Raw genomic sequence first — 24,849 nt, 5'->3', positions numbered from 1 at the left:
GCTTGCCGAAAAGAAGGCACTCGTCAATTTGCACTATCGTATCGGGGCCACCTAGTGGAGGGTTACGCCCCGCGCGAGGCATGTAACCCTTGTGTGCGCACCCACCGCGATCGGGCCACGCGTAACTTACTTTTCGGCAACAGCGACGCGGTGCTCAACTGAGCGGCACCAACAGTTTTGACCGCCGAAATGAAACACGGACAACGCACCGTCATCGGTGATGTACTGAGGACTACTATCAGTGAAGCGCTTGGGCGAACAGCAATGCCGTGTCGCTGCGTTGCCAACGCCCTCCTAATGAACAGGGCATGGTCAAATGATTGTCAAGGCTTACTTTATCGAGAATAGCACTGCAGCCCCCCTGACGACAGTTCACCGTCTGAATTCGTCATGCCTGCGACACTCTAGAATGTATCCACTTGTAAGCTTTCGCCTCACTGTCGCCACTTGCGGCAGAGAGTGTAAAATTTAATAATTCGCTCGTTATCCGTCTTTAATCAGAAATTTATACAGCAGTCAAAACGAAAAACAGACACTTTAAGAAAGAAAATGTTTGTTATTTCATTTGTTGTATTGTAACGTATTACATTGAGGTAAAGCGTAGGTGCATGAATGCGCCGCATGTGCACTGTTCGCATTCGACCGAGGATAGAATGATAATGCCCTAAAGAGGAGGCACGCCCTTGACGCGCCCGTGAAAAGCATGGCAAGAGGCTCACGGCAAGTGTGCAAATAGACAGCTGGACAGCATGTTGTTGCTAAACAATACGCGGCGCTGGCGCGTTTCGTTGCGCAGCCTGCTTGAAACTGGGAAGCAGTGTGCTGCGTAGGGTGCGCTCATGTTGTCATACGCAGCTTTTTCTCGAGTTTTTTCGTTTGTTTTTTTTGCCTGCTATTTTGGCGCGTTCCATGCTATCTCCGTTCACTGACTGTCATCGAGCAAACTCGGGTGAAACTCGTGCGAACGAGAAACTCGGCGCATCCTTCATAACACCCTAGCTTGCCGAATTTTGAATACCCTTGGCGTTTGCTTTGTCCCTTTCTTTGTCACTTCTGCGTCTCGCACTCTCGTTGGCGAGTAGTGTCTCAAATCCCGTTTCTGACTGCCAGGTGCATAGCAACACGGGTGAGCGCTACACGTACGGGGAGCTCGAGGATGCCTGCAACCGCGTCGCTGCCGGCTTGGCCAGCCTCGGCTTCGGGCCAGGAGACATGGCTGGCATACATTGCGAAACCAGCCTGGATGCCATGGTCGCCTTCTACGGCACTGCGTTCGCCGGCGGCTCCATGGTTTTTGCCAAGGCGAGCCTTACAGCACGTCAGTTTTCTCTTTTCTCTTCTTTACTTTCTCCCTCACTCGCTCGTTCTTGTTTTCCTTTCCAGGTTTGTTTTTGCACGAATCAATTATTTGTAACTTGCAAAGAGCGTTTCATTCGTCGCATGTGTTGACCACTTGGGGTGGCCACTTTTCATGTTTCTGCTGGTCAACATCCCTACCTTCTCCATTTTGTTCTTTTACAGCGAAGCTGTACATGGCTACCCGATTCGGCCATCCGTCCGTCTGTCTGTCGCCTGTACGCTGAAAACTCCTCCGGCGCAACCCCATGCGCATGCGCGAAAAAAAAACTAGAAATACAGGCGCACGATTGACTGTGCCCGTAGTGACGTCGTTGCTCTCCGTCGCAACCGAACGCGCGCGTAGCAGCTTCTCTCCGGCTCCGAAGTGGGTTGGCCACGCGTCATACGTACCCCTCAGGAGCAGGCAGCTTTCGATTTGCGAAGCCGCGAGCAGAACCGGGAACGAGCTCGTCTACGTCTTGCCGATGCTGCAGCCCGGGCACTAGAACAGGCTCGTGCAGCCGATCGCAAGCAGCAACTGCGTACCGAGGATCCGGCACCGTACCAAGCCGTCGTTCAATGAACTGTCGGGATTAACGCAGTGATAAACAGCGGGGCTGCACGTTTCAGCTTCGCTGGTTAACCATGTGTAAGGAGTTCCTCAGCAGGGATTTCCTTAAAGCGAAGCTTTCTTTGCCTCTTCCTTCGAGTTTCCCACTGCTTCTACTGCTGCTGTCTGGCACACCACGGCGGGGAGTGGTTCAGTAAGTGACTTTTGGAGTGTGAAAAGAAGAGAAAAGTGCAGTACCGTAACTGTCTCTCGCTTAGGAGGTCACCTCAACAGTACTGCACGGGGAAGGGTAATGGGAGTAAAAGATAGTGGAGAAGTAAAGATGGAGGGAGCCGAGCGCGACCGGTCGAGTGGTTCAGAGCGTGTGTATACATGACAGGAGCGAGGGAGAGGGGAGAGGCGACGCGAGAAACTCGTTTGGACCTCACCGTATCGAATGTATACAATGCCCTCTGCAGCTTCCTGGGCGTCGCCACATTAGCCTTTGACAGCTGTAATTATCCCTGACCCCCCTCAAAAGCATTGCAGAAACTTCAGCGCTTCCCTTTCTACTAAAGTGCGAGTCCAGAGGGAACATAGATAGAACTGTAGAGAGAAGGGAGGAGAAGAGGCCGTTCCCATACAAGGGGGTTTGGGAGGTGGGGAGACGGTTACGTGAAAAAGTCAAGGAAACCCTACTACTATTCGACAGCGGTTGCGGGCAACTGGATAAGCTTAAGTTCAAGGTACGGTACAGTACAGTCCCGGACAGAATAAAATTGACCACGGCGAAGGCGCCGGAGCGGCTGCAGGGCCGGCGCTGCTATCGCGCTTCGCACGCTCGCGACGAGAGTACCCCGAGTGACGTCAATCTTCTCCGCACCCTCGCTCTAGCGCTGGCGCTTGTCGCGCTTGATAAATTTCTAGTGCCACGTTCGGCTCCTCTGCTGCTGATGGTCGGGACGAAGGGGCGCGTGAATCGCCAGTAGTTCAGCACCTCGCGCTGTCGCGCAGTAGCGGACGGCCGCAGCCCATCAAGCGCCGCGCTGTGAAGGAACCAAACTCGATGTTTTTCTTTTGTCGGCGATTTACAGTCGCGGACGCAATGAAATGAGCCATGGCTTCGGGCAAAAAACGCGGACCTGTGACAACAAGTGAAAAAGGCGCCTGATACGTGTTGAGACGTCTGCTTTTGCATGCGCGTCCCTTTTAGTTCGCAGCCTCTCCAAACCTCTAACATCGACTTAGCGCTATTTAATCATAGGGAGCAGCGGTAGGTGACGCCGCTACAGCGCCGCAACGTCTGGTGCGCTGCCGGAATGGGTTGTCGGGGGTGCACTGTTCTCTGCGCCCAGCTCACGCTGCTGCTGATGTCTGCCACCTTAAAGCCGCAGTCCCTATACATTTCTTTTTTCTGTCGCGTGACCACGATACCGCGTAGTCAAAGGATAACTGCGGCGTTTCGTCCACTAGACTCGGAATTATCCGTGCGTGATAGTTTGTTGGAATGACGGTGCGTGACCCACTCTTTATATTTGCCCATGCTATCTCGCACTGCTAGGGTTTATTCGCAGTAGATGAAGCGGCTTCGGTAGGCTTTCTCTCATAAGAAGTGCTTTTATCGAATCTTGGACAAACATATTTTAATACCATGCGCCAGAAACGAAATTCCATTCAACATGGTCGCCTCCCTAACAAGGCCCCTTCAGTGAAACTGTCGCCTGGAACATACTAGAGTAAAAAGTGCCCGCCAGCAAGCTCACTACACCGGCCAAGCAGTCTGCTAATAGCAAGCCGCCAGGGGTAGAGGATCAAGCCGCGCGGTTTGCACGGCGTCAAGCGCTCCACGTTCCAGGAAAAAGAAATCCAGCCGCGCAGCCGCTCCGGCCGCCTTCGCCGTGGTCCATTTTATTCTGTCCGCGACTGTACGTTCCTGCTATTTCTGAAAAATAAACACCATGTAAATATGTCAAGCGGAAAAATTATGCAGGGCGTGCAGGAGCAGAGCCACCTTAATTAAAGCGCACCGCAGGGTCGAGGCGACACTACGGAAGCGGTCGACCGTCAAATCAACACGCGCCGCGGTAGCTTTGCGGCTGCGGCATTGCTCGAGGTCGCAGATTGGACCTCGGCTGCGGCTGCCGCATTTCAACGGGGGCGAAATAGAAAACACAACTGCACAATTTTTGGACACGTTAAAGAGCATCACGGTGCCAAATTAATCCGGAGTCCGCCACTACGGCGTGTCTCATAATCCGAGTGTGGTTTTGGCACGTACAGTCCCGTAATCCAATTCGTGTTTAATACTTCTGCCACAATGCGATGTGTCATGTGAGGAAATGACAAAGCTCAACCCTCTCAGATATGATAAGATATGGCGCACAACAACGCCTCAAGCAAACACCTCTCCCTGTGCGCTCTGTATACTACGCAGACAAACGGCAGTGGCGCACGCAAGGTAACGTTTAACATCAACTCACCATTCTCGTGTTACACTAAACGTCGAAGAAATCAAGCTTTCGACGTCAACATCCCCGCTAATTCTAGTCGATCAAAGCAACCAGCACAGAAAGCTTCGCTTACATCGATTCCCACAGTGCGTGAGATCTGCATATTTTTTCCATTGCATTTGTTCGTGGGCTGCCATTCTCAAAATTCCGAGGAATAACTTTGTAAAGAATGAAAGACAAGGTATGAGCAACTATGGTGGTGGAAGAGTGGTTGGGTATGCGAGGTTCGGAACTTGGTTCGAAATACTTTTTGCCGAAGCGAAGTCCAACTCTGGACGCCGTACGCCGACGCCGGATTTATTGCTACACAGGGCCCTTAACGCTATTGCGTCATAAAAAGGAATGGAGTTTAACTATCTGGCAATGCCAGCCCTCACAGTAGGCAAAATATGAAAATTCGGTGTAGTAGCCTTCAATAGGAAATAAGTAAATACATGATTGATTGATTGATTGATTGATTGATTGATTGATTGATTGATTGATTGATTGATTGATTGATTCATTGATTGATTGATTGATTGATTCATTGATTGATTGATTTTCATGTCGCCTGCTGTGTTCTACATATTGTGCTACGGATACATAACTGACCCGGCATGCGTGTGACTGTAGCCATAGCTTTACGCGGCGTATTAGCTCCGAGAACCCCCGTAGGGGCGTCTGCGTCAGCAGGCGTTTGGTGTGTTGCGACACCACGTACCCGAGCACACGAGGGTTGGACCCTCTGCGTGTAGCAGTGTGCGGCTTAGCCGTGTCTGGGGAAAGAGGAATCCTGGGGGTTGAGCCGATGCTGGGTGTTTGGACGTTTAAGCCCCCCCCCCCCCTCCGGCGGAGGCAACACACCTCTTCGGCCTCTGCTTCACATAGACGGCACCTAAAGACTGACCCACCTGAAGGAAACCGGCAGTCGCCTTTTCCTGTCCTCCTCTCCAATATTTACCTTTCTCTCCCGCTTTTTCATCTTTCCTGTCTTCTATTCATTTCTTTTAACTTCCTATTTTCTGAGCGGTAAGGGTTAACCTTGTACAATATATCCAGTCTTGGGTATATATATAGATTAGGTTATAGTAGGAACGTACCGGCTGGCGTATGCAGAATAGAATATTTCTAATCCTGTAATGTCCCCATCGGTATGCGTACTCGAACGGGCGCTTTCATTGTCGAACGCCAAGTAGCTTTTTCAGACTCATGTGCTGTCGAGCGAGAGCTTTAATAGTGGCGTCTCACAATTTAAATGCACGCTGTGGTCGGCGGTGGGCGCCGTGTCGCGTTTCTCATCCGCTAAACATTTTCTTGTCTTCTGGTTGCGTGCTGTCGAAATTTACTCTTCTTCCATATAGGTAATACACATTCGAATGCCATGTACTCTCACACTTGTTTGCGTCTACTTCCGCAGTACTTATAGAGCTCAGCGGCACCAGCTTATGCGGTAACCCAGTTTGGTCCTGAAATCAAATAGTCCCAAATATATATTTTTTCTCGGTTTCTTTTGTTTCTTAGGTATTCACACCAAGTCTTGTCATTGTTGCGCAGGAGAGGTGAAGTACGATTTCGAAGAAACAAAGCCCTGTATTGTATTCTGCGATGAAGAAAACGCAACTAAGGCACAGGAAGCCTGCAAGACAATACCCAGTGTAAAGGTAAGCCAAGAGGCCTCATCAGACGGAACTTCACATTTGGTTGACGAAGACGTGCTATAATAGTTAGGACACGGACTTCCCTTTAGACCTCACTTGGGCAACACGATCGCATTGAAGTTTGAGCCGTGTGAATAACTGATAATATAATTTTTCATTGGAGTATAATTAAAATCAGACATCACGAGCGTGTTCTTTGGACTTTAGAGGATAAATATAAGTGATAGTTTCAGAACTCAGTTTCATCTTTTTCTTTAACTTGCAATTTACAATGGCTGTAAACAATGGTTTCCGCGAGTTCTTATTTCTTTTTTTTTTCCAGTTTCCATTGATGACAAATGCGACATATCAAGGGCAATATGAGAAGCGATTTGTTGACTTGCACATATATGTACGAAACTTTAAATGACATTGGTCAAGCGCAGCTCACCTCTTCCTCTCTCCCGTATCGCACAGAGAAGAGAGAGAGAGCAAAGATAGAAAGGCCAGCCAACCAGATAGGCGCCCGGTTTGCTACCCTACACTGTGGTGAGAGAAAGGGGAATAGAAAGATGAAAAGAGGGAGAGAGGGAGCACTGAGTGCACGTGGGATGATGCAGAGGTACATTATAAGAGGTCTCTTAAGCCGGTGCACTTCAAGTAGTGTACTAGTGCACGAATCGCTTTTTGTGCCAGTGATGGATGTGGCCTTGGTCCTAGTATCTTTGACTCTGAGAACGGGCTCGCGTCCAGTCGGTTTAAAGTGGTCCTGAGAGAGAGGCTTTGTACATCAACTCGTGGACAGGCGCACAATAGGTGCTCGATGGTTTCCTCGCACCTACAGGAGTCGCACACCGGGCTCTCGGCCATTCCCATACGATAGGAGTAAGCGTTCGTGAACGCGCCTCCCAGCCACAAGCGGCACAGCAAGGTTGTTTCACCTCAGAAAAGGCTAGAATGCAGTTGTAGCAGTATCAAAGGGGTCATGCTTATGCATTCGGCAACTCAAGGCACTTAAAGTCCACAGATATTGTGATTTCTTGCGTGCAAATAGGCGAAGTTCCCTGGCAGCGTCTGACCTCGCCAAAGGCACTGAACGCGTCTGGTTGTTTCCGTGGGCAGACCGGGCAGCCCGTATTGAATAGTTCATTGGAGAAAAGTGTTCGCTCTGAAAACGCTAATCGCTAGATACGTCTATTCTTGCAAGCACCGCTATAACGCAGCCTTATACTGTCTAGAGAGAGAGAGAGAGAGATTAATGGGAAAGGCATGGAGGTTAACCACATTTTAGTCTCCGGTGTGCTACCCTACACTGGGGTTGGGAGATCGGGGTTAGAAAGAGGACAGAGAGGGAAGGGTTAAAAAAACACACAGAGAGACACACATACAAAGGGCTTCCAGTTAGCGACGTTGACAGAGGCCGGTAGATCGTAAGAATCGCAGCGCTTGCACGGCCCTCTTCTGTGACGTTAGGTCCTGTCGATGGTGTAGAAGTCCTTCGTCCGATAGTGGTTGGTCATCCAGCTGGTTGAGTTCGTGGCGAAGGGATTCCCTCTGTGGACTGTACTGCGGGCACTCGCACAAAATATAGCCAATCGAAAGGAAAGGAAACAAGCTGGCAATGATTCACCATGTGCGGTTATCGTTTGGCTGAAAGAAGTGCGTGGTCTGTTCGCTGGTAGAGATGCTATGTGGTGGAGAGGAGTCCTGGCAAGATGCTTTATATAGGTCCTCAGCGCTTCAATTTCGATGTGGGTCTTGACAAGGTAGTCTCTAGCAATTGCTATAGTCGCCACTGTTGATGCACTATGAGGCAGGCCTAGAAAGATCTGGAGCGCGATCCGAAACACTTTGTATTCTGCGTTGCTTCATTTTGCCTGTGTTGGTTATTGCTGGCAAGCTGTACCGCAGAAGGCCGAGAAAAAGCACCCTGTATAGTTGTAGCAATAGCACTTGTCGAGATTCCACAAGTCTTGCCAGTGAAAAAAACTTGCACAGGTGGAAGATGCCTGTCAACCGTTTTTTCACGTATGGTACGTGAGGGCTCCATGAGAAGTCCCTGTCGATTATGACATCTAGGCCGCTATATTGTAGCGATGCCTTATTCCTTATTCTATGCTATTCTTATCATCCACCACACACGGCGGCCTGATCCCGTTGATAATGTGGGCATACCGTTGCTCTGACCACTGGCCAAGCGCGAAAAGTCTGAAAAAGCATAGAATCGGAAAAGGCATCGCTACAAAATACCGGCCCTAGAAACTTGTAAGACCGAACGTGTGATACTCCTTGGCCATTTATCATTACGCTGTAGTTTGTCATGGGTTTGCGTGTAAATGGCACTAGTGCGCATTTCTAGGAGGCAATTACCAGGCCTCGATTACGGAGGTAAATAGAAGTTTGGGTGGCAGCTCTCTGAATTCTCTCTCTCACCTTTAGGCGTGCTGCTGCAGACGCCCATATGCAGATGTCATCCGCGTACATTGATAGCCTGACTGTGCTTGGCACGTGCTCAAGAAGAGCAATTAGGGTTAGAATAAATAACACAGGGCTAAGTACACCGCCCTGGGGGACACCGCGGTAGCTATAATGTAGAGAAGTATGGCCTTCCTCGGTGTTTACAAAAAGGATCGTATGGAGAGATAGCGACGTATTCATTGAAACATTCAACCAACCACTCCTACCTCTTTGAGAGTAGAGAGGATGGTTTCATGCGTAACGTTGTCATGCGCGCATTTGACGTCGAGGAATAAAGAAGTGTAAACACGCTTACGGCATTTCTCATGCTGAACGTAGGTGATCAGGTTGACGACGTTATCGATCGATGATCGACCTCGTCGAAAGCGCGCCATGGCATCCGGATAGGTGTTGTGGCAGTCTTTGGTCATTTATTATTACGCTGAAGTTTGTACCACTCCGTGCGTCCCACGACCATCCTCTCTATTACTTGGAGAAGAGGTGGTGCACGTAAGCAGCGCAGCTGCTTACGTGCACGTGTGCTGTCTTCACGGTTTGATGTCTCAGGAATGTCGATAGCACTGATTATATGATCATAAAAATATTTACCGAGGTTATGGTTGAAATTCTTGGATCAAGCGTCGCCGGGCTGCCTTGCAGACGCTGGTGGTCTTCGGTCAGCGCGAGGGTATGGTGCCCTTTTCGACGATACGGCGAAGTCCCCGCGCGGCTTCCCTCCCCAGGGTGAACCCGGAGAGCCTGCTGGCTGTCCTCTTCTCGAGCGGCACCACGGGGCTCCCGAAGGCCGCGATATTGTCCCACCGAAACGCTGTCGCCCAATTATTCTATGCAAGGTTAGAACAACTTCGTCACTTTCCCTGTTGCCTTTCTCTTTCCTGTTTGCGCTACCTTGCGACAATCTTGTTTGCTGCTTTTTGCGTTCCTTAGTATGACGACCGGATTACTCGCAAGAGGCAGAAGCTCCTCTTCATGAACCGAATCATTTTGCGTTTACGAGAATCATATTCTAATTAAGTTGGAAGCTCTTGGGCCCGGGTCTGCGTTGGCATTCTCCCCTGAACCCGCGGTTATAGCTGAGAAGTTAGCTTACATAAAAGGTGTATTTTTGTTGTTGTTGTTTTTTAGCTGCACCAGTTTTGTAAAAAATTGCCTGTGGCAGATAGCAGAATTCTAACACTTGAGTTAAATTACTCGATGAGGTGTACATTACTTGCACGAGCAATCAAATGCGGAATTGAGTAATTAACAAATGTTCACTGTTTTATGCTAATTAATTTACAGCACTTATTGCAATCTACGAATTGTAGCTAGTGCGTTTGTAAGGCATATCGCGTTGGAACGAATTTTGAGGATTGCACCAGTTTCGAGATATGCGCGGTCAAACTTGCCAGAAAAATACACAGTTGTTCCACTTACTTAAAAAAAATAGTTTCAAGCAGTGAAGCACAAAAGTAACTGGAATGCCAATGTATTTTTCGGGCACTTTGAACAATAGCATCTTGAAACTGGTGTAGTCCTGATAGTTATTTCCAAGTGGATACGCCTCGCGAACACACCGCCTACAATTCGTAAACTGCAATACGTATTAATAATTATTACAATAATAAATATACAATAATTATTAAGTTAATTATCGCAGCCATGTTAATTCTTCAATTAAGCATTTTGCTTTCTCTAGAATTAATCTCGGCTTCATCGAGTAATTTAGCTCAAGGGTAAGAATTGTGCTCTCTGTCAGGCAATTTTTCAAAAATTTGGTGCAGGAAAAAATAACGACACCTGGTATAGTTTCAGTCATCTACTGATTCACCGACCCGTCGCGGTGGAGTAGTGGCATTGGCGTTGCGCTGCTAAGCCCGAGGTCGCGGGATCGAATCCCGTCCGCGGGGGCTGCAATTCAATTGGGGCGAAATGCCAGAACGTCTGTGTGACGTGCATTGGGTGCACGTTAAAGGACCCCAGGTGGTCAAAATTAACCCGGAGTCCCCCACTACGGCGTACCGCATAATCAGATATTGGTTCTGGCATGTGAAACCCCAGAATTTAATTTAGTCATGCACTGTGGCCACTGTTGTAGACTCACCCTCCGCGATAACTCAGTGGTCGAAGCATTCTGTCACTGAGCAAGAGGTCGCGGGTTCGAATCCCGTACACGGCGGCTGCATTCCCGATGGGGTCGGAATGCAATGACCTTCGTGTACCACACTTTGGGCGCACTTTAGGAGGTTAAAGTTAATTAGGAGCCTTCAAATACGCCGTTTCTCATAGTTCTAATGTTGTTTTCGGGCCTCATCAACAAATATCCTAATAGCTGTAACCAAAGGCAGCATGAATATTACATATCTATAATATCCTCATCTGTTCGTAATTCATAGAATGCACCGAAAACGAAAGTTAACAAGTGACTAAGAAGTGACTATTCTAAGAGGTGACTTAAATATAGCAGTGGCTCGTGTTTCAAAGCCTTGTGCACGTTCGTGTATTTGCGGAAGTTATCGCACGGAGTGGCACTGTCCTATCATTGGAAGAGTATCAATGAAAGTACGGTCTGCGTGCCTGTGTGCATGATAATGTCACCTCAGAAGGGAGCCGCTTGTGCTACGGGTAAATGTTCCATTCATTTCATTGGAGGACTCTGCTTAATACCGAAAGTGTTTTCCGAATTCTGATGTTAAAGGATACTGCGTTTCCTGCGTGTCTCGGAATGCGAACGCTTGCTTCTTCACACGGTGGACGTGTATAGCGGCGAAGACTGGCTCAAGACGCTATGACCTATCACGTTTGATCTCAACACCGTAATAACAGCGCAAAAGACAGGATAGAGCAAGGCACGAACTGTAGCGAGGCGCCTATAGCTCCTACTGGGGACTAGAAGCATAGAAAAACTTTTGTTGAATATAGAAAGAGTATTGCGTACAAAATCCCATTGACTTGTGAATATCTTAACTTATGCGGTTTTACCTTCCAAAACCACGCTCTGGTTATGACGTATGCTGTTGGAGGTGGGGGGGTGGGGGTCTTCTGTTAAATTCTGACCACCTGTAGTTCTTCGACGTGCAGCTAAATCTAAACAAGGGAGCGTCTTTTTTTTTTTTATTTTGATCCCATCGAGATGCTGTCACCGCGGCCAAACCCACTCCTCGAGCAGAGCAGCGCAGCGCAGCACCGTAGCCGTATACGCTACGCCCCTGATTCGTACCAGATGTAATGTAGGACAAACCGGAAGGCGTGTTATAGGAAAGCTTGCATGAGTGGGCAAATTTTCCCACAGGACAACAAATAGTACCTTGGTTTTTCAATGCAGCTCCTGCGAATGCTATCACGTTTTTGCCGGCACATTTTGCAAACATTGTCGCATCTTCACTAACATCACTTGTACTTTTATTTCCGACAGGAAAGTACACTTAGTGTTTGGGTTGGTCCATGATACGTCTTGTCTGAAGTCACTTGTGTGTCGTTTGTGTCTCCGATATGTATAGATACGGAAAAGTTTACTTGCAATAGCGAGTAATATTTACTGTTCTCTGTTATTTGGATCACTTCGTTTTAGGCCTCTTGCTTGTTGTATGTCTAATTACGCAAAAAAATGTCAGCGACCAATTTACGCCGCAATACCATCCCACAGCGAGCAAGGAGGCTTCAACAAGGTGCGTGGTATCTGCGCCTTGCTAGTGCAAGTCTGTCAACGCAAACCTGAAACGATGACTGATGTGCAAGGTCACGTACGCCAATGGCACCGTATACATTGAAAGGCTCATGAAATTATACAAGCGTTTCAGCAGTTTAGCGTTTATTGTTCCTTGTTTAGAGGGGGGGCGACATAGAAAGCTTCCGCTGGACGTACTGTAACTGGCTAAACAGCTCGGGCCTGGCCCCTCAACATTGTCAGCGGAAGGTTTTTGAAGGGGCTTACAGAGGCTAGTGTAGAATGTATGCGGAGGAGAGTAAGGACAAGCTAATCATTTGCTTTTTTTTAGTTCGAAAGCTTGCCGTGGCACAAATTATTATAGGTACATGCGTAGGCTATCCGTGGTATGCATCAGTAATGCGCAGGGATAGGAACCACAAGTTACAGTTGTGCTTTTCCTTCCTTGAGCAGTCTCGACAACGCTCAAGTGGTTGTCAACGACGACGTGCTACTGGGAACTGCGCCGTTTACGCACGTGTCGGGCCTGCTTTTCAATCACGCCGTGTTCGCAAGCGGCGCTTGCCTGGTGATCGTCGGAAGCTCCGAGCCGTGCGATGTTCTGCCAGCTATCGAGAAATACAAGGTAATTGAATCCAGGGCATTTCGTAAACACAGACATTTGTATATTCCAAAAGAAAGGGCCGTATTTTGTAGACTTCTTTGTATTTTTCATTCTTACCGCCCTTGGTGATTCGGTCAGTCGCCGCCTTTTAGCACCGGGATCGACCACTCCGCACGAACAGCGGTAAGAAACCTGCCAGGCTCCAGTGATTATTTGATTACGTGCACTCAATTACTGTGAACAGCGAAACTGAGGGGTCACCGATTTTATACCGGTCGCGGCGGCTCCATTTCGATGGGGGCCAACTGCAAGAACGCTCGCGTAATTGGACTGCGGTGCAGGTTACATAACTCCAGGTGGCCAAATTAATAAGGTCTAAGCTACACGGGTAGAGCATCGAGCTGCTGTGCTGAGATAACAGGGTTCGAAGCCATCCATTGGATCAACTTGGGCGACTGATTACGTGGCAATGTGTCATATATACGTGCCGCTCGTCAACGAACCTTTCACGCCACCATGGGTCATTGTAGACGCGGGACTGAGTGGGTACAGCTGTTCGAAGAAACTCCTTGACACCGACTTAGAGTACTGGGTATGTGCCATTCGGTTTGTGATGGCCTTCAACGAACCCCTTTGATGCCAACTTAGGTCACTGAGAATGTACCACTAAGGATGCGGCAAGCGCGGGAAGAATTCTCAGTGTTCGCAGGCAACGGCGTGTCACGCTTCTCGTCTCGGAGGCAACGCGTGAACTTCTCGGCTGTGCTACTAGATGGCGCAGCGTGAGCGAGAGAAAAGACAAAATCATACCGGAGCAAATATTGGCAAATGGATGAGGCTTATGTATGCGGAGACCACTCAGCACATCCTAATGGAACGCAAAGGGATTCGCCCGGTGAGACCAGTATACGTAAAGTACAACTTCGAGAATCGCTTGGATTTAAAGTAGACGGAAGAATCAATCGGTCAACAGTCGGGGTGAGCAAGGTACAAGGTAGCTAGAGAAGATTTGAGATGTATGCAAGAATGCTAGAAAGAGAAGCATTGATAGCATACCTGAGTAACTCAAGCAGGCTAGGTGACGATTGCGCCCCCACTCCGTTTCAAATGGAATGCCAATAAATCATCATCATCATCATCATCATCAAGGGAGTCCGGTTGCCGCATGACGCTTTCTCAACTTTCGCACGCACTGGCGCGCCATGCATTTCGGGAGGCCACGCGCAGGTTTCGCCTGGGCGGCGCTAGATGGCACCGAGAGTTGTTAGGGAAGCGCATAAGAGGATTCCCACTGCAATACACGCCTCATGAATACACACGCCTCACGCCTATATTGATTCAATGCTAACGCATTACCGTCGAAAATCATCGTGAGATTGGTTCCGCTGCAATATTGTGTAGTCTTGACAGTCTTGCGAAGTTACAAATACCATATTCGGGCCCATAACAGGCCCGACTAAAGCTGGAGCCCAACCCGAGCTCGGATAACCTATGCCTGAGTCCGCCCCGAGGCCGCTCCGGGCCCGGGCTTTCGGGTAACGCCGAGCTGCAGTCTGAGAATGCAGTGCTCTGGTCTCGCGCACAAAACTTTTTATGTATGTGTATTTCACGAGGTGTAATTCATCATCATGCATTCATCATGCTCATTGAAATGCATATAGTCTCAGTCGCTTCATAACGCTATTTCATTTATGTCGATGGCAGATGTTTCGGAATAAGCTTTTTGTCTTTTTTTTGTACTATTTAAATGATAAGTTAAACCAAATCTGGTACTATTCTTTTCCTATTATAATATTCCTATTATTATGGATGAGCTGTGTGAGCTTGCACATGCTGCACCACAATGCCATCCGCTGACTGTTGCTGTGCACTGGTTGCTTTAGCGGCTTTAACTTTCTCGCGCGAACTTCGGCGTTGACGAATTCGAGCCACAGCATAATCTAGTTGCCTCGCCACAAATAGATAAAAATGAAACTTCTCATGACGACTGATGGTCCACAATATTTATAAATTACAAATTCAGCGAGAGAGTAGAGTTGTAAATATTCATCGCTAGACGCGAACCATTCATATAACGTCGAATAGAGTACCAGCACACGGAGATCCAGTCATTACAGCCGTCTAGAAACAGGAGCTCATATGTGCTTGATAAATGCGCTGTTGGATTGCTATGCCAATAATAAATTAGATTTAACGCTCAGGTCTCGGGGAGATTTGTGGTGCATGAAAATAAAGAGTGTCTTCGTTTCAGTGAACTCCGTCCAGTCTAAGCATACTTTTCGTCAAACATGCTGTAGTCGATGTATATTGAGCTTTTGCATAGCTCTCGGCCAACATTTTCACTGCAGTTTGATGCACAGAGTCTGAAAGTGATGCCTATACGGCTCTAGTTAACACATAGACTCGAATTTCATTTCTTGGGCACCCCGAGTTCCTCATAGCCAGTATGAGTCTCCATACTAAAGCCAGCTTCACTTTCTAACGCCAGCTCTCCGTGCCTCCCCTTCAGGGCACTGTCATGTTCCAGTTTCCAACCATTCTTCAGAAGCTGGTCAGAAGTCCGCTGTTGGAAAGATACGATGTGAGCAGCGTCAAGAAGGTCTACGTGGGCGGAAGTGCGACGCCATCCGTGACAGTCGAAGAGACGCTGCAAAAGTTCAACCTGGACCATTTTGGACAAGGTAGGAATTAACAGTGTTGGTCATCCTGTGCGGTGACACGCAGCCCGCAACCAATGAATGTTCAGACGACAATATGGTTTTCTGACCTGAGTGTATGGCCCGGCTTAGAATTAGGAGGCGGGTTTGGTTTCCAGCGCAATAAAAATGTTATGATGGAAGACAAAAATTGTAAATAAATAAATAAATAAATCGAAATATCTATGCGTTGATGTAAAAGCTTGTTTATTGTAAACTATTAAAAATATATCAACAGATAAGAATTTACAAGAAGGTTGCACGCCTTTTCTAAGTCCGCGGTATGGAGGCCTAAAACGTCGTTGAAGTGGTCTGTACATATTTTATGGAGATACGCAGCTTGTACAATACCTGTTCTTAACCAATTTCGTAAAGTATGTGTTTTAAAGGGCCCCTGAACAGGTTGGCCCACTCTGAGCAAAAAGAAAAAAAAATCCGGCGCGTAAATCACGCGGCGACCATCGCGCCCTCGAAATGGACATTATTGAACGCCGCTATTGAGCGCCTGAAAATTCATGAAAGAGCCGGCGCGCCCGCTTTCTTAAAGCAGCCACTGTCCTCGCCAGGAAGGACGACGTCCCAAGTGTAGCGTGCCACGTCGCAGGTCCCGCCTACAGTGACGTCAGAGACCAAGACATGCTGGTCCCGCATAAATAGTCAGCCGCAACGCGAACCCGGGCATTCGGCAGTGAAACACTGAGGCCGCAAAAGCGCCACCGGAAATGCGCCTATAGCAGCAAGAAATGAAGAGTTAAAATAAAAACAAGGAGGGCGGGGCTCCTTTAGCTAAACGTCACGTGGTCTCCCAGTGCCTATATGAGAGAAGGCGAGGGAGGTATATGCATCGCTTGTGGGCCTCGGTCGAGACAATGAGGGAGAATTTCAGCTTAGGGGAGCGCAGCTGGCCTCTTCGCGCCACCATCTCCTCGAAACATTCCCTTCGTTTCTGTCTCAGCTTTTATCGAACCCTTCGGAAACAAATCCTAAGAGGGAACGCTTGCTCGACTTCGCTTTAAGATTTCCACCATTTAATGAAGCTCCCTGTGGGGCATGGCCTTTTAATTTTGGTAATCCGTTTTGAAGGAAAGTGTCGATAATCCTACATATTCAGCTGTTCCCATTATATGACGAGCTACGTTCATAAGAACGCAAGCGAAATCTCGCACTCGCTCTGTATAGCCGAGGTGCTACGTCATCGGGTGTTCCGGCAAGGTAAACTTTAGTTGAGCAATTCGTGACGCGAGTGTGGAAACGATCAACCATTGTTTGGGAGAATCTTAACGGATGCAAAGCTGCCGGTGATGATAGTGCGCGCGGAGCCGCTGCATGCAGACCGCAAAATTCTGGATCGGCCGTTGTGGCGAAGCACCCGCCGGCCGAAAAGGACAGCGCTCTTCCTTATGGCGTAATCTTCTGCAATCATCGCGATGCCGACAGCACGATGGCAAGAAATGGGTATAGCAGCAGGCGCGCAAGCGTTAAAGGTCGCGCGTGCACAAAACAATGTCTCGGCAGAAGACGCTTGCTTCGTCAAAGGCCGCAATGAAGCAGTCAGGCACGCGCTCGCTAATGCCGTATTATTTTGTCCCCGCCTGCACCTTGTTTGTGGATAACGTGTGGGCGAAGAACAAAGCGTGTGAACATTGCAGAAGATTACCAATCGAAACGCTCCGCAGCGTTAGAGGTGTGTTTTACGAACGGCGCAGTATTTAGCCTCCTGTTTAGAGAAAAACTGTAATTGTCGCCAAGATTGAATTCGGTGAGAAATGGCGCAACGTTACGGCCAAAAAGCATGCGAAGTAAAACGTGCGTTGTTAAATTACGAAATTGCTCAAGCAAGTGCTTGAAAGCGTGAATCGGTCGTTATGCGCTGTGTCCAAGGGCCCTAGGATAATTGTCCACCACACCAAGTTCACATTCGGTGAAAATGGGGGCCACATTAGGCGCAATGTCTGAGAATGTTAAGCGTTTCTGGCCTAATTACAATCACTGGAAGTAAATACTAAATACTCGTTTTTGCCTGTTTTTGTGCGTTCCACGAGACATGATAGGCTCCCCCAATGACCTCGGTGAACTTGACGAGGGGCTGCATGGTTTTTCCATTTAGTGGAAATATATGGGCGTTGGGAATGTGTAGACATTGTTCAGAGTTCGCCGATAAATTTAGCCCGCCTTCCGATGGTAGATCAATAACTGCCACTGAAACGTAATTTCTTGAAAAATTGAGTAATGTTATAGCGAAAAGCGGGATATATATATATATATATATATATATATATATATATATATATATGGGGGGGGGGGGGGGGGCGATGTGTAGGCAAAGATTAAAGTCTGTCGTTCCATTACACCGTAGAATTTAGCCCGGCCTCCTGCGAGAACTATAAGCCACCGAAACAAGTTTGGTGTATGGGACAACATTATACGGTTGGTGACCACGAGAAGTTAAAAGTACGTGGGTTAAGTACAGCATTGGCTAGAAATTTCTGAAGTAAAGGTGAGAATAGCTGGGCGAGTTGTTGCGGCAACGTGACAAAACAGCTCTAAAGACAAACACAATGAAGCAAAAAGCGATTGAGTGCTATAAAGCGTTATATGCGGACGACAGTACAAACAGGTGTCACATGTGGCCAATGTTTCAGTGTGTGTGGTTTAATTACAAGCACCTGAGATTTGTAATGTAACTGCTCGAAAGAAACAGCTATACTGAAAATTTGGCTGTGATTCTGTAAGGTCGCACAAGTTTGCGGCTTTTTTTTTTCTTTCTTACTTGTTGATAAACTTAAAGTCATCAGTGATCTCTGCCGTAGAGTCGTTTTCAAAGACGTGTGAAATGGACGTGAATAATATGTGTCTCAGCATTATAGGTTCTATTTCGAGTAGGCCACACTAACGGCTCACGAAGTAACTGTTTAAGTATTTACATTTATCAGTGATTGCAATATTGCTGCTTACATATGTGAGTTATGCGAATGTTGCTTGTTTTATGCTCTTGGGTGCAAATTACTCATCAAGTATATAATTAACCAAAATTCGGTCATTAAGTTTGTAAGCAACCATTTTCTGGCCAGACTGTACTGCAAAGTTGAAGGCATCAAGTATGCAAAGCCATTCGATAGAAATTGGATAGCACAACTTTCGAGACGTATACGCTCTGAAAATATTTGGCATATTGGATTGGGATTCTATTTAACGCTTATCGGCATGGCATTTTTCGATAGTCCCGATAAACCTCAACGACTACTGAAGCTGAAACATATCTTAAATTCTGAAGGTAACACTCAAAAAGCTAGTTGATTTGCAAACGCCAGCTGCTCCACAACCTATACTTATTCCATAATCAAAATGTTACTCTGTTTGTCTTGCGATTTAAAAAGAAGATTATGTAGAACTTAGCTAATAGGAAAGGTGTGCTAACAATTTCCTTGAATTGACACGAAAGATAAACGTAATGCTAGTTCCATAGCGCTGTTCCAAAATTTGCCATCTCTTCTCGTTTTCAGTGTACAGCATGTCAGAGAGCTTTGGATCTGGAATGATATCGCACAAGGGAAAAGATTATGAGACTGTTGGCTCACCGACGGCCATGACGCAGGTGAAAGTAAGTAGTCTTGTTGTATCCTGGCGAGCAACTTAGTCAAATAAGGGGGTGACTCTTTAATGCTCTTGTATATGAGAAACCTAAACTCTGAAGAACTTGCTAAACGACACAGCATAGTAATACTAGCAGTAATAATACAACAACAACAACAACAACAACAATAATAATAATAAAAGTAATAATAAGAATAATAATAATAATAATAACATGCACAAGAAGAAAAGGAAGTGCAGAAAAGAATGCCAAGCAGGATTTCCCTATAGACAGCTCAGACATTCACAATGCAATCGGTCCTTGCGCGGCCACTTGTAACTATTGAACAAGGACGTTGCAGCGCACTAAATATGCGCGCGAGAGTGAACTTGTAGTTAACTTCCGTTTCCTCGCTTGTGTGATTGATAGGCCACAATCTTTTGCTAATCTTCTCGCACTTCACGCGATCATGCCCCTTTCCCATTGCTCCGGCTTGTTTTTCGGTAGCTATAGGCACGCCTTGCTGCCTTTCCTTTCGCCAAACTCGCTTCCTCTTTGCGCCTGAACTAGCTTCGGTTATTACCGTACTCCAGGCGCACTGAAGATATCGCCTAGATGATACTCACTGCAGCAGCGGGTAACAATTTTACCAGATTTGTCGCGTCTTTTCCTCGCTTCGCCCACTTCCGCTCACGTCTGTCGTCTGTCCCTCCTTGTCGTCTTCCTCACCCCCTTCGTCTTCTTCCTCTCACCTCAGTATAGGGAGTACAGGCGGCGGCGACGGGCCACGTACTCCTGACAATTGGTTCAGCGGGTGTCTTCAATTCAGTTAAGATCTGTAGTTCATTGCCCTAAATTCCAAGTTGTGAGTAATAAAACCTTCCCACAGGCCGAGTTCAAGAAAGCAGCGCTTTAGCGCAGCTTTCTTGTTTCCCTGGTTAGCACGCTCTCTGTCCCCTTTGTTTCGCCAAAGAATGGCTAGTGCACATTGGGACGACAGGCCGCGTGTATCCGATGATTAGCCACGTGGGCCTTTCCTTGGTTGCGCCTATAACCACTGCCAAACTAACTATCTTCCTCGCATGGTGCGGGCAGTGCTGTGTTAAGCTGTATTAGTGAGTCTTTCTTTTGATGTAACCGAAATACCCTTCTCAAAGTGGCTTGTTATAGGCCAGAAAAAGCGCAAAAGCCAAAGATTGATGGACACGTGACCGTGATGTACGCGCTCCGGCTGGCCGTGACGTCATGCATTTCCACAATGTTTGTACGGCTCCAGTTAATTCTCGGTAAATAAAGATTACATTACATGCTAGAGAAACTGAAGGCTAAATCTAGCAAACTTAAAGAACTTTTTCTGCTCCAAAATGGCCAAGGTACGTTAAAATACATCGAAATTCGTGACGTTGCACTGACGCATACGGGAGCCGGAGTTCTGCGCAAAATAAGGGAAATGAAAGTGTGACCTTAAAGGAGTAGTGACACAAAAATGTTCGATCTTCTTTTTTCCGCTGCAATAAGTAGCTAATGAGCCAGTAATCACGGCCCGAAACATCATTTGCTTCAAAGCACGACAGGTAATTATTTTGAGTCTTGTTTGTAGCGACCAGTCCAAGTATCGGTTTCAGAGAGCAACAAGGTGGCCAAAGCAGGAATGTAAACACAGCTGGGCACGTGATCGCACAAAACTGTGACGTACGCACGCCAGCGCGCTCGCCAACACGCGAGCTTCGTTTTGCTATAGTTCGTCTGCTACGCCTGCACGTGATTCGCGATGTCCTCGCCATCATCGTCGTCCTCGTTTTTGTACTCAAGCGGTGACTATTTCTTGCAGGCGGGAGTCGCCGCCGTATTAGACATGACCGACCACTTTTGGTTGAATCCACTATACAAAGCAGCGACTCGGAAAGTGCGGCTAGCGACAGCTATCAATATGCGTACGCACCGCTACAAGTAGTACGAACCATTCGTCGAGGGCGCTTTGGGAATGAAGCATATTCCGGAGCAGGGCACAAGACGGGGTAATAGTCGGCACAGCATCAGGCTTGGGGGTACGCAGTCTTGGTGGAAGATCATTGGACTGCTCTAAGCTCAGCGGATTTCGTTTAGACCAGGCACGCTCGAAATTAAATGAGCAAATCTGGCTTGGCTGCTCTTCAACGGCATCTATTCTAAGCGTCCAGCGGCGCGCACGAACTTGGACCACTTCTGCCGCTTATCAACGCCAATATATATATATATATAGGTATAAGCACGGCTGGCTCCTCGAAGCGAGACGATGAAAGTGAGTGCAAAAGAATGTGTTTTGGTGACTCCTCATTAGACGACAGCTCTGTAGAGTTTTGCTCGGAAACAGAAAGTGATGTGTTCTCATCTGAGGAGCCTGATGACGACTATTCTATGAATGGCCCAAAAGACATTGCGGCTGGTCGTAAGTCTACCAAACGAAGACGGCCTACTATCTACTTTAGGAGCTGCGTACAAGTAGCCACTATTTACATGCATGTTTTTGCAACGTCTAGGTTATTTTTTATTCGTGTTCGTATGTTTCGTATTGTATCGAACCCTGCAAAACGCTTTTTTGCACGACAGCAGCGCTGGGCAGTGAAGCCTTCTTCAACCTATCTTTATTCGCAATTTGTGAAGTAAAGGAGCCCCATTGAATTGAAATAATCATGCCGTTTTATTCAGAAGAAAAAGCTCTAAAATCTGAGCGAAAGAATATTTCCGGTAAATTTGGTACAATGTCCTGCCTTTTTCGCGCTAGGGAAAGAGTTAATCACCTTCGGTAGCGATAAATCTTTTTTCGCGATACGACTGAAGCTAGAGTCTTGGAAGACTACTTTACCCGTAAAAACTTATTTAGTATATTTAGTATCACTATTTAGTGTCCCTTTAACAGACGGAAGGGTTCCTTAAAGCGTTGTCACACTATGCCAACAATTAGACGCCATGCTGACGATGGGCAGAGAGTCGGCAGGTGGTCTTCAGACAACTTCAGTAGCAGACTGCCTTGTTTGCCGACCAGCATCCACGCTGACGCGACAAACATCAACATGTTTTGACAGCTTGACAAGCGTAGAAGCTGGAGACGCTGACAGAACCATTCTGTCAACCACCGGCTGATGGCACACGGTGTTTGAATGTATACAGAGTTAAAATTTTTTGGCCTCTTGCTTTTCATCTTAAAACTTTTGCGCGCAAACAAACAGGGACGAAGAAAAGGGCAACACAAGCGCTCGTCCTTGTGTTGGCCTTTTCTCCGTCCCTGTTTGTTTGCGCGCAAAAGTTTTAAGATGAATCTGTTCCAACTAGGCCGACTCGCTGTTCTTGCTTTTCTTTTCATGGAACGGCCAGGTTGTTGCAAATTGTTCATCCTTCGTGCAGGTCGTTGATGTCAACACGGGCGAGAAACTGGGCCCCAAGGAAACAGGAGAAATACGCATGAAAAGTCCTACATGCGTTAGTGGCTACATGAACAACAGCGAGGCCACAGCCAATCTTTATGACGAAGACGGTTTTATACGGACTGGTATGTGGTAGTTAGCAAAAATCACCTCTTTGTACATTTGTACAGCGTATTTCGAACGCGCACTTTTATGGCGGGCAATGACTTTCACGGAGAATGACCGTCACCTATGGTGTATCGAACTGACATATGCGAGTTATTTCGACGAGGTCTGCTTTGTTGCGCTGCTAAGTATAAAGGGCGCGGGATCAAATCCCAGCGGCGGCGGCCGTATTTCGATGGGAACGAAATGCAAAACCTCCAGGTGCACGTTAAAGAACCCCACGTGGTCAGGATTATTCCAGAGTCCACTACTACGGCGTGTCTCATAATCATATCTTGGTTTGGCACGTAAAACCCCTAAATTAAAAAAAGGAACAGTCCTAATTTGTTTCATCGCGTTCTTTTATTCATGCTCTGTGAAACAATAGCACATCTCGCCGAACAGCTGTGCCCACGTTCCACGCATCGCTTTGTCGTGTCACCACGTACGCAATGAATATACACGGACGCATCTCTGGAATTATGTTCTCCAAGTAGTTACCTTTCTTTCTTTCAGGTTGGCCAAATTTAATTTGTTTTCTGGTGCAGCAACTGTGTCGGACCTCGTTTTGTGAATGTGATAGCATGGGAACCGGTGGCTCGAACTCTGCCTAACTGTTCTTTTTTTTTGCATAATTATTGTTCTGTATTTTTCCGCTGAGTTATTTCATCCCACGTCGGAGCGCAGCCGTTGCCGGCATCTCTAAGAGGCGCCAACATTTCCTTACATGCATTGAATAATATAAAAAAAGTAACGATGCGGCTTTTTCAATTTATCTCTCACTGAGGATGGACCGACAATCTCTACTCTTGTATTTCGCTCATTCTCTCTCTCAAGCAAAGTGATCATGTAGTACTCTTGATGATGTGTCCTGATTCTGTCGCTCGAGCAACTCAATAGTCGCTAAAGTCGCCAAAGTTCCGCACTGGAATATTACCGCACCAACAGTCTTGTTGAATACGCTTAATAATCCCGCTTGTGTCCAAGTGTGTGTGCAGTAATGGGCTTGGGCCCTTCCGTGTGCGTGCATGTGATTGTAATTCTAATTTATTTACACGAGATAGATCTGCTCTCGGTGGCGCCCTGTATAGGGCAAAGCAGATAGGTAGGAAGCCTCGCTCATGAGAGCCTGCAAGCCTGCCACCGAGAACATTAAAAATGTGCACTAGAAGCGTGGCCTCACGTACGCATATATGCGCGGACAGGTGACATCGGCTACTACAACGAGTCCGGCGAGTTCTACGTGATGGACCGCATCAAGGATATGTTCAAGTGCATGGACCGGCAGGTGGCCCCTTCCGAGATCGAGGAAGTGCTGACGCAGCACGAGGCCGTCAAGGAGGCAGCCGTGGCGGGCGTCCCTCACTCCGAGTTCGGCGAGGCGCCCAGGGCGTTCGTCGTACTGAACGCTGGATACGCGCCCAGCGAGGCCACCGCAGCCGAGCTACGAGCCCTCGTCTCTGGTGAGAAGCTGGGGGGAGTTAAACGTCCAGGGGAATATGAGCCAATTTCGCTTGTTCGTCAGTATGACTTTTAATGCGACGCATTCTTTGCCTCAATCAGCCGCTTTTCGCCTGCGGTCTGCACATTCTGCCGCACCGCGCCTGCAGGGGGCGCCGCGAGTCTTGAGAGCATAAAATCCCTTATAATTACTTATAATTTGAAAGTAGCGACACTCTGTGAACTCAGCCGCCGCCGCGCGGCCTCGGAGCCTCCTCCTCGCCCCTTGCGCGATCCCCCGCGGCAACCACTTTTGCCCCCGTTTTTCTGCACGACGATTGGTCTCCCTGCCGTTGCCCTTGGAAACGCGCGGATCTGGAGTCTTGCTTGTGTTTTTCTTTTTCGTTCGCGCCATTTTCCTCCTGAGCATGGCTGGCTCGGCGCTTTAGCTCGGCGTAGCGAACGTTGTACGCTGTTTCCTGCTGTATGTGCTAGCGCTATGCCGGGCTGTTGCGCATATAACTGCAGCAAGAAGCCTGAAGATGATTATGCCGTTTTTATGATGCCACAAGGAAAGCGTGACGGCTTGCGCAGCAAGCAGTGGCTGCATGACATTGGCCGAAATAACTTTGTTGCGACAAAGAACAGCGTTGTTTGCGAGCTGAGGCGTCTTTCTTATAGCTCATAGCAAAGCATCCCCTAATGCTGCATTTTTTTTTTCATTCTTCCGGCCTGCTCACCAGCGTTTTATTGCGGTTGTCCTGAGTATGCTTAATATTCTGGGGCGGCCCCATCACCTCGCACGTCGCTAACTGTTGTTATTCAGTCGGAAGTGCAGCATTATCGATT

General features: G+C 47.7%; 1 protein-coding gene across 3 annotated transcripts in view; it reads left to right on the top strand.

Annotated features, from left to right (window-relative positions):
• The window catches only part of LOC126544845 (uncharacterized), a 52,976-nt gene that overhangs the window by 15,783 nt on the left and 12,344 nt on the right, over positions 1–24,849 (top strand). Inside the window, exons 2-9 of one of the 3 annotated variants that reach the window (XM_050192356.3) lie at positions 1,111–1,318; positions 5,932–6,038; positions 9,132–9,325; positions 12,592–12,763; positions 15,252–15,423; positions 18,942–19,039; positions 22,397–22,541; positions 23,766–24,023. In XM_050192356.3, the coding sequence (XP_050048313.1) occupies positions 1,111–1,318; positions 5,932–6,038; positions 9,132–9,325; positions 12,592–12,763; positions 15,252–15,423; positions 18,942–19,039; positions 22,397–22,541; positions 23,766–24,023 (1,354 nt within the window). The remainder of the gene's footprint in view (positions 1–1,110; positions 1,319–5,931; positions 6,039–9,131; positions 9,326–12,591; positions 12,764–15,251; positions 15,424–18,941; positions 19,040–22,396; positions 22,542–23,765; positions 24,024–24,849) is intronic. The other 2 variants (XM_055062149.2, XM_055062150.2) reach the window with 2 other exon arrangements.

The sequence above is a fragment of the Dermacentor andersoni genome, chromosome 1 (assembly GCF_023375885.2).
Source record: "Dermacentor andersoni chromosome 1, qqDerAnde1_hic_scaffold, whole genome shotgun sequence".
NCBI classification, from domain to species: Eukaryota; Metazoa; Arthropoda; class Arachnida; order Ixodida; family Ixodidae; genus Dermacentor; species Dermacentor andersoni.
The sequence above is the reverse complement of the archived record's forward strand: the minus strand, read 5'-3'. Positions and strand labels throughout refer to the sequence as shown.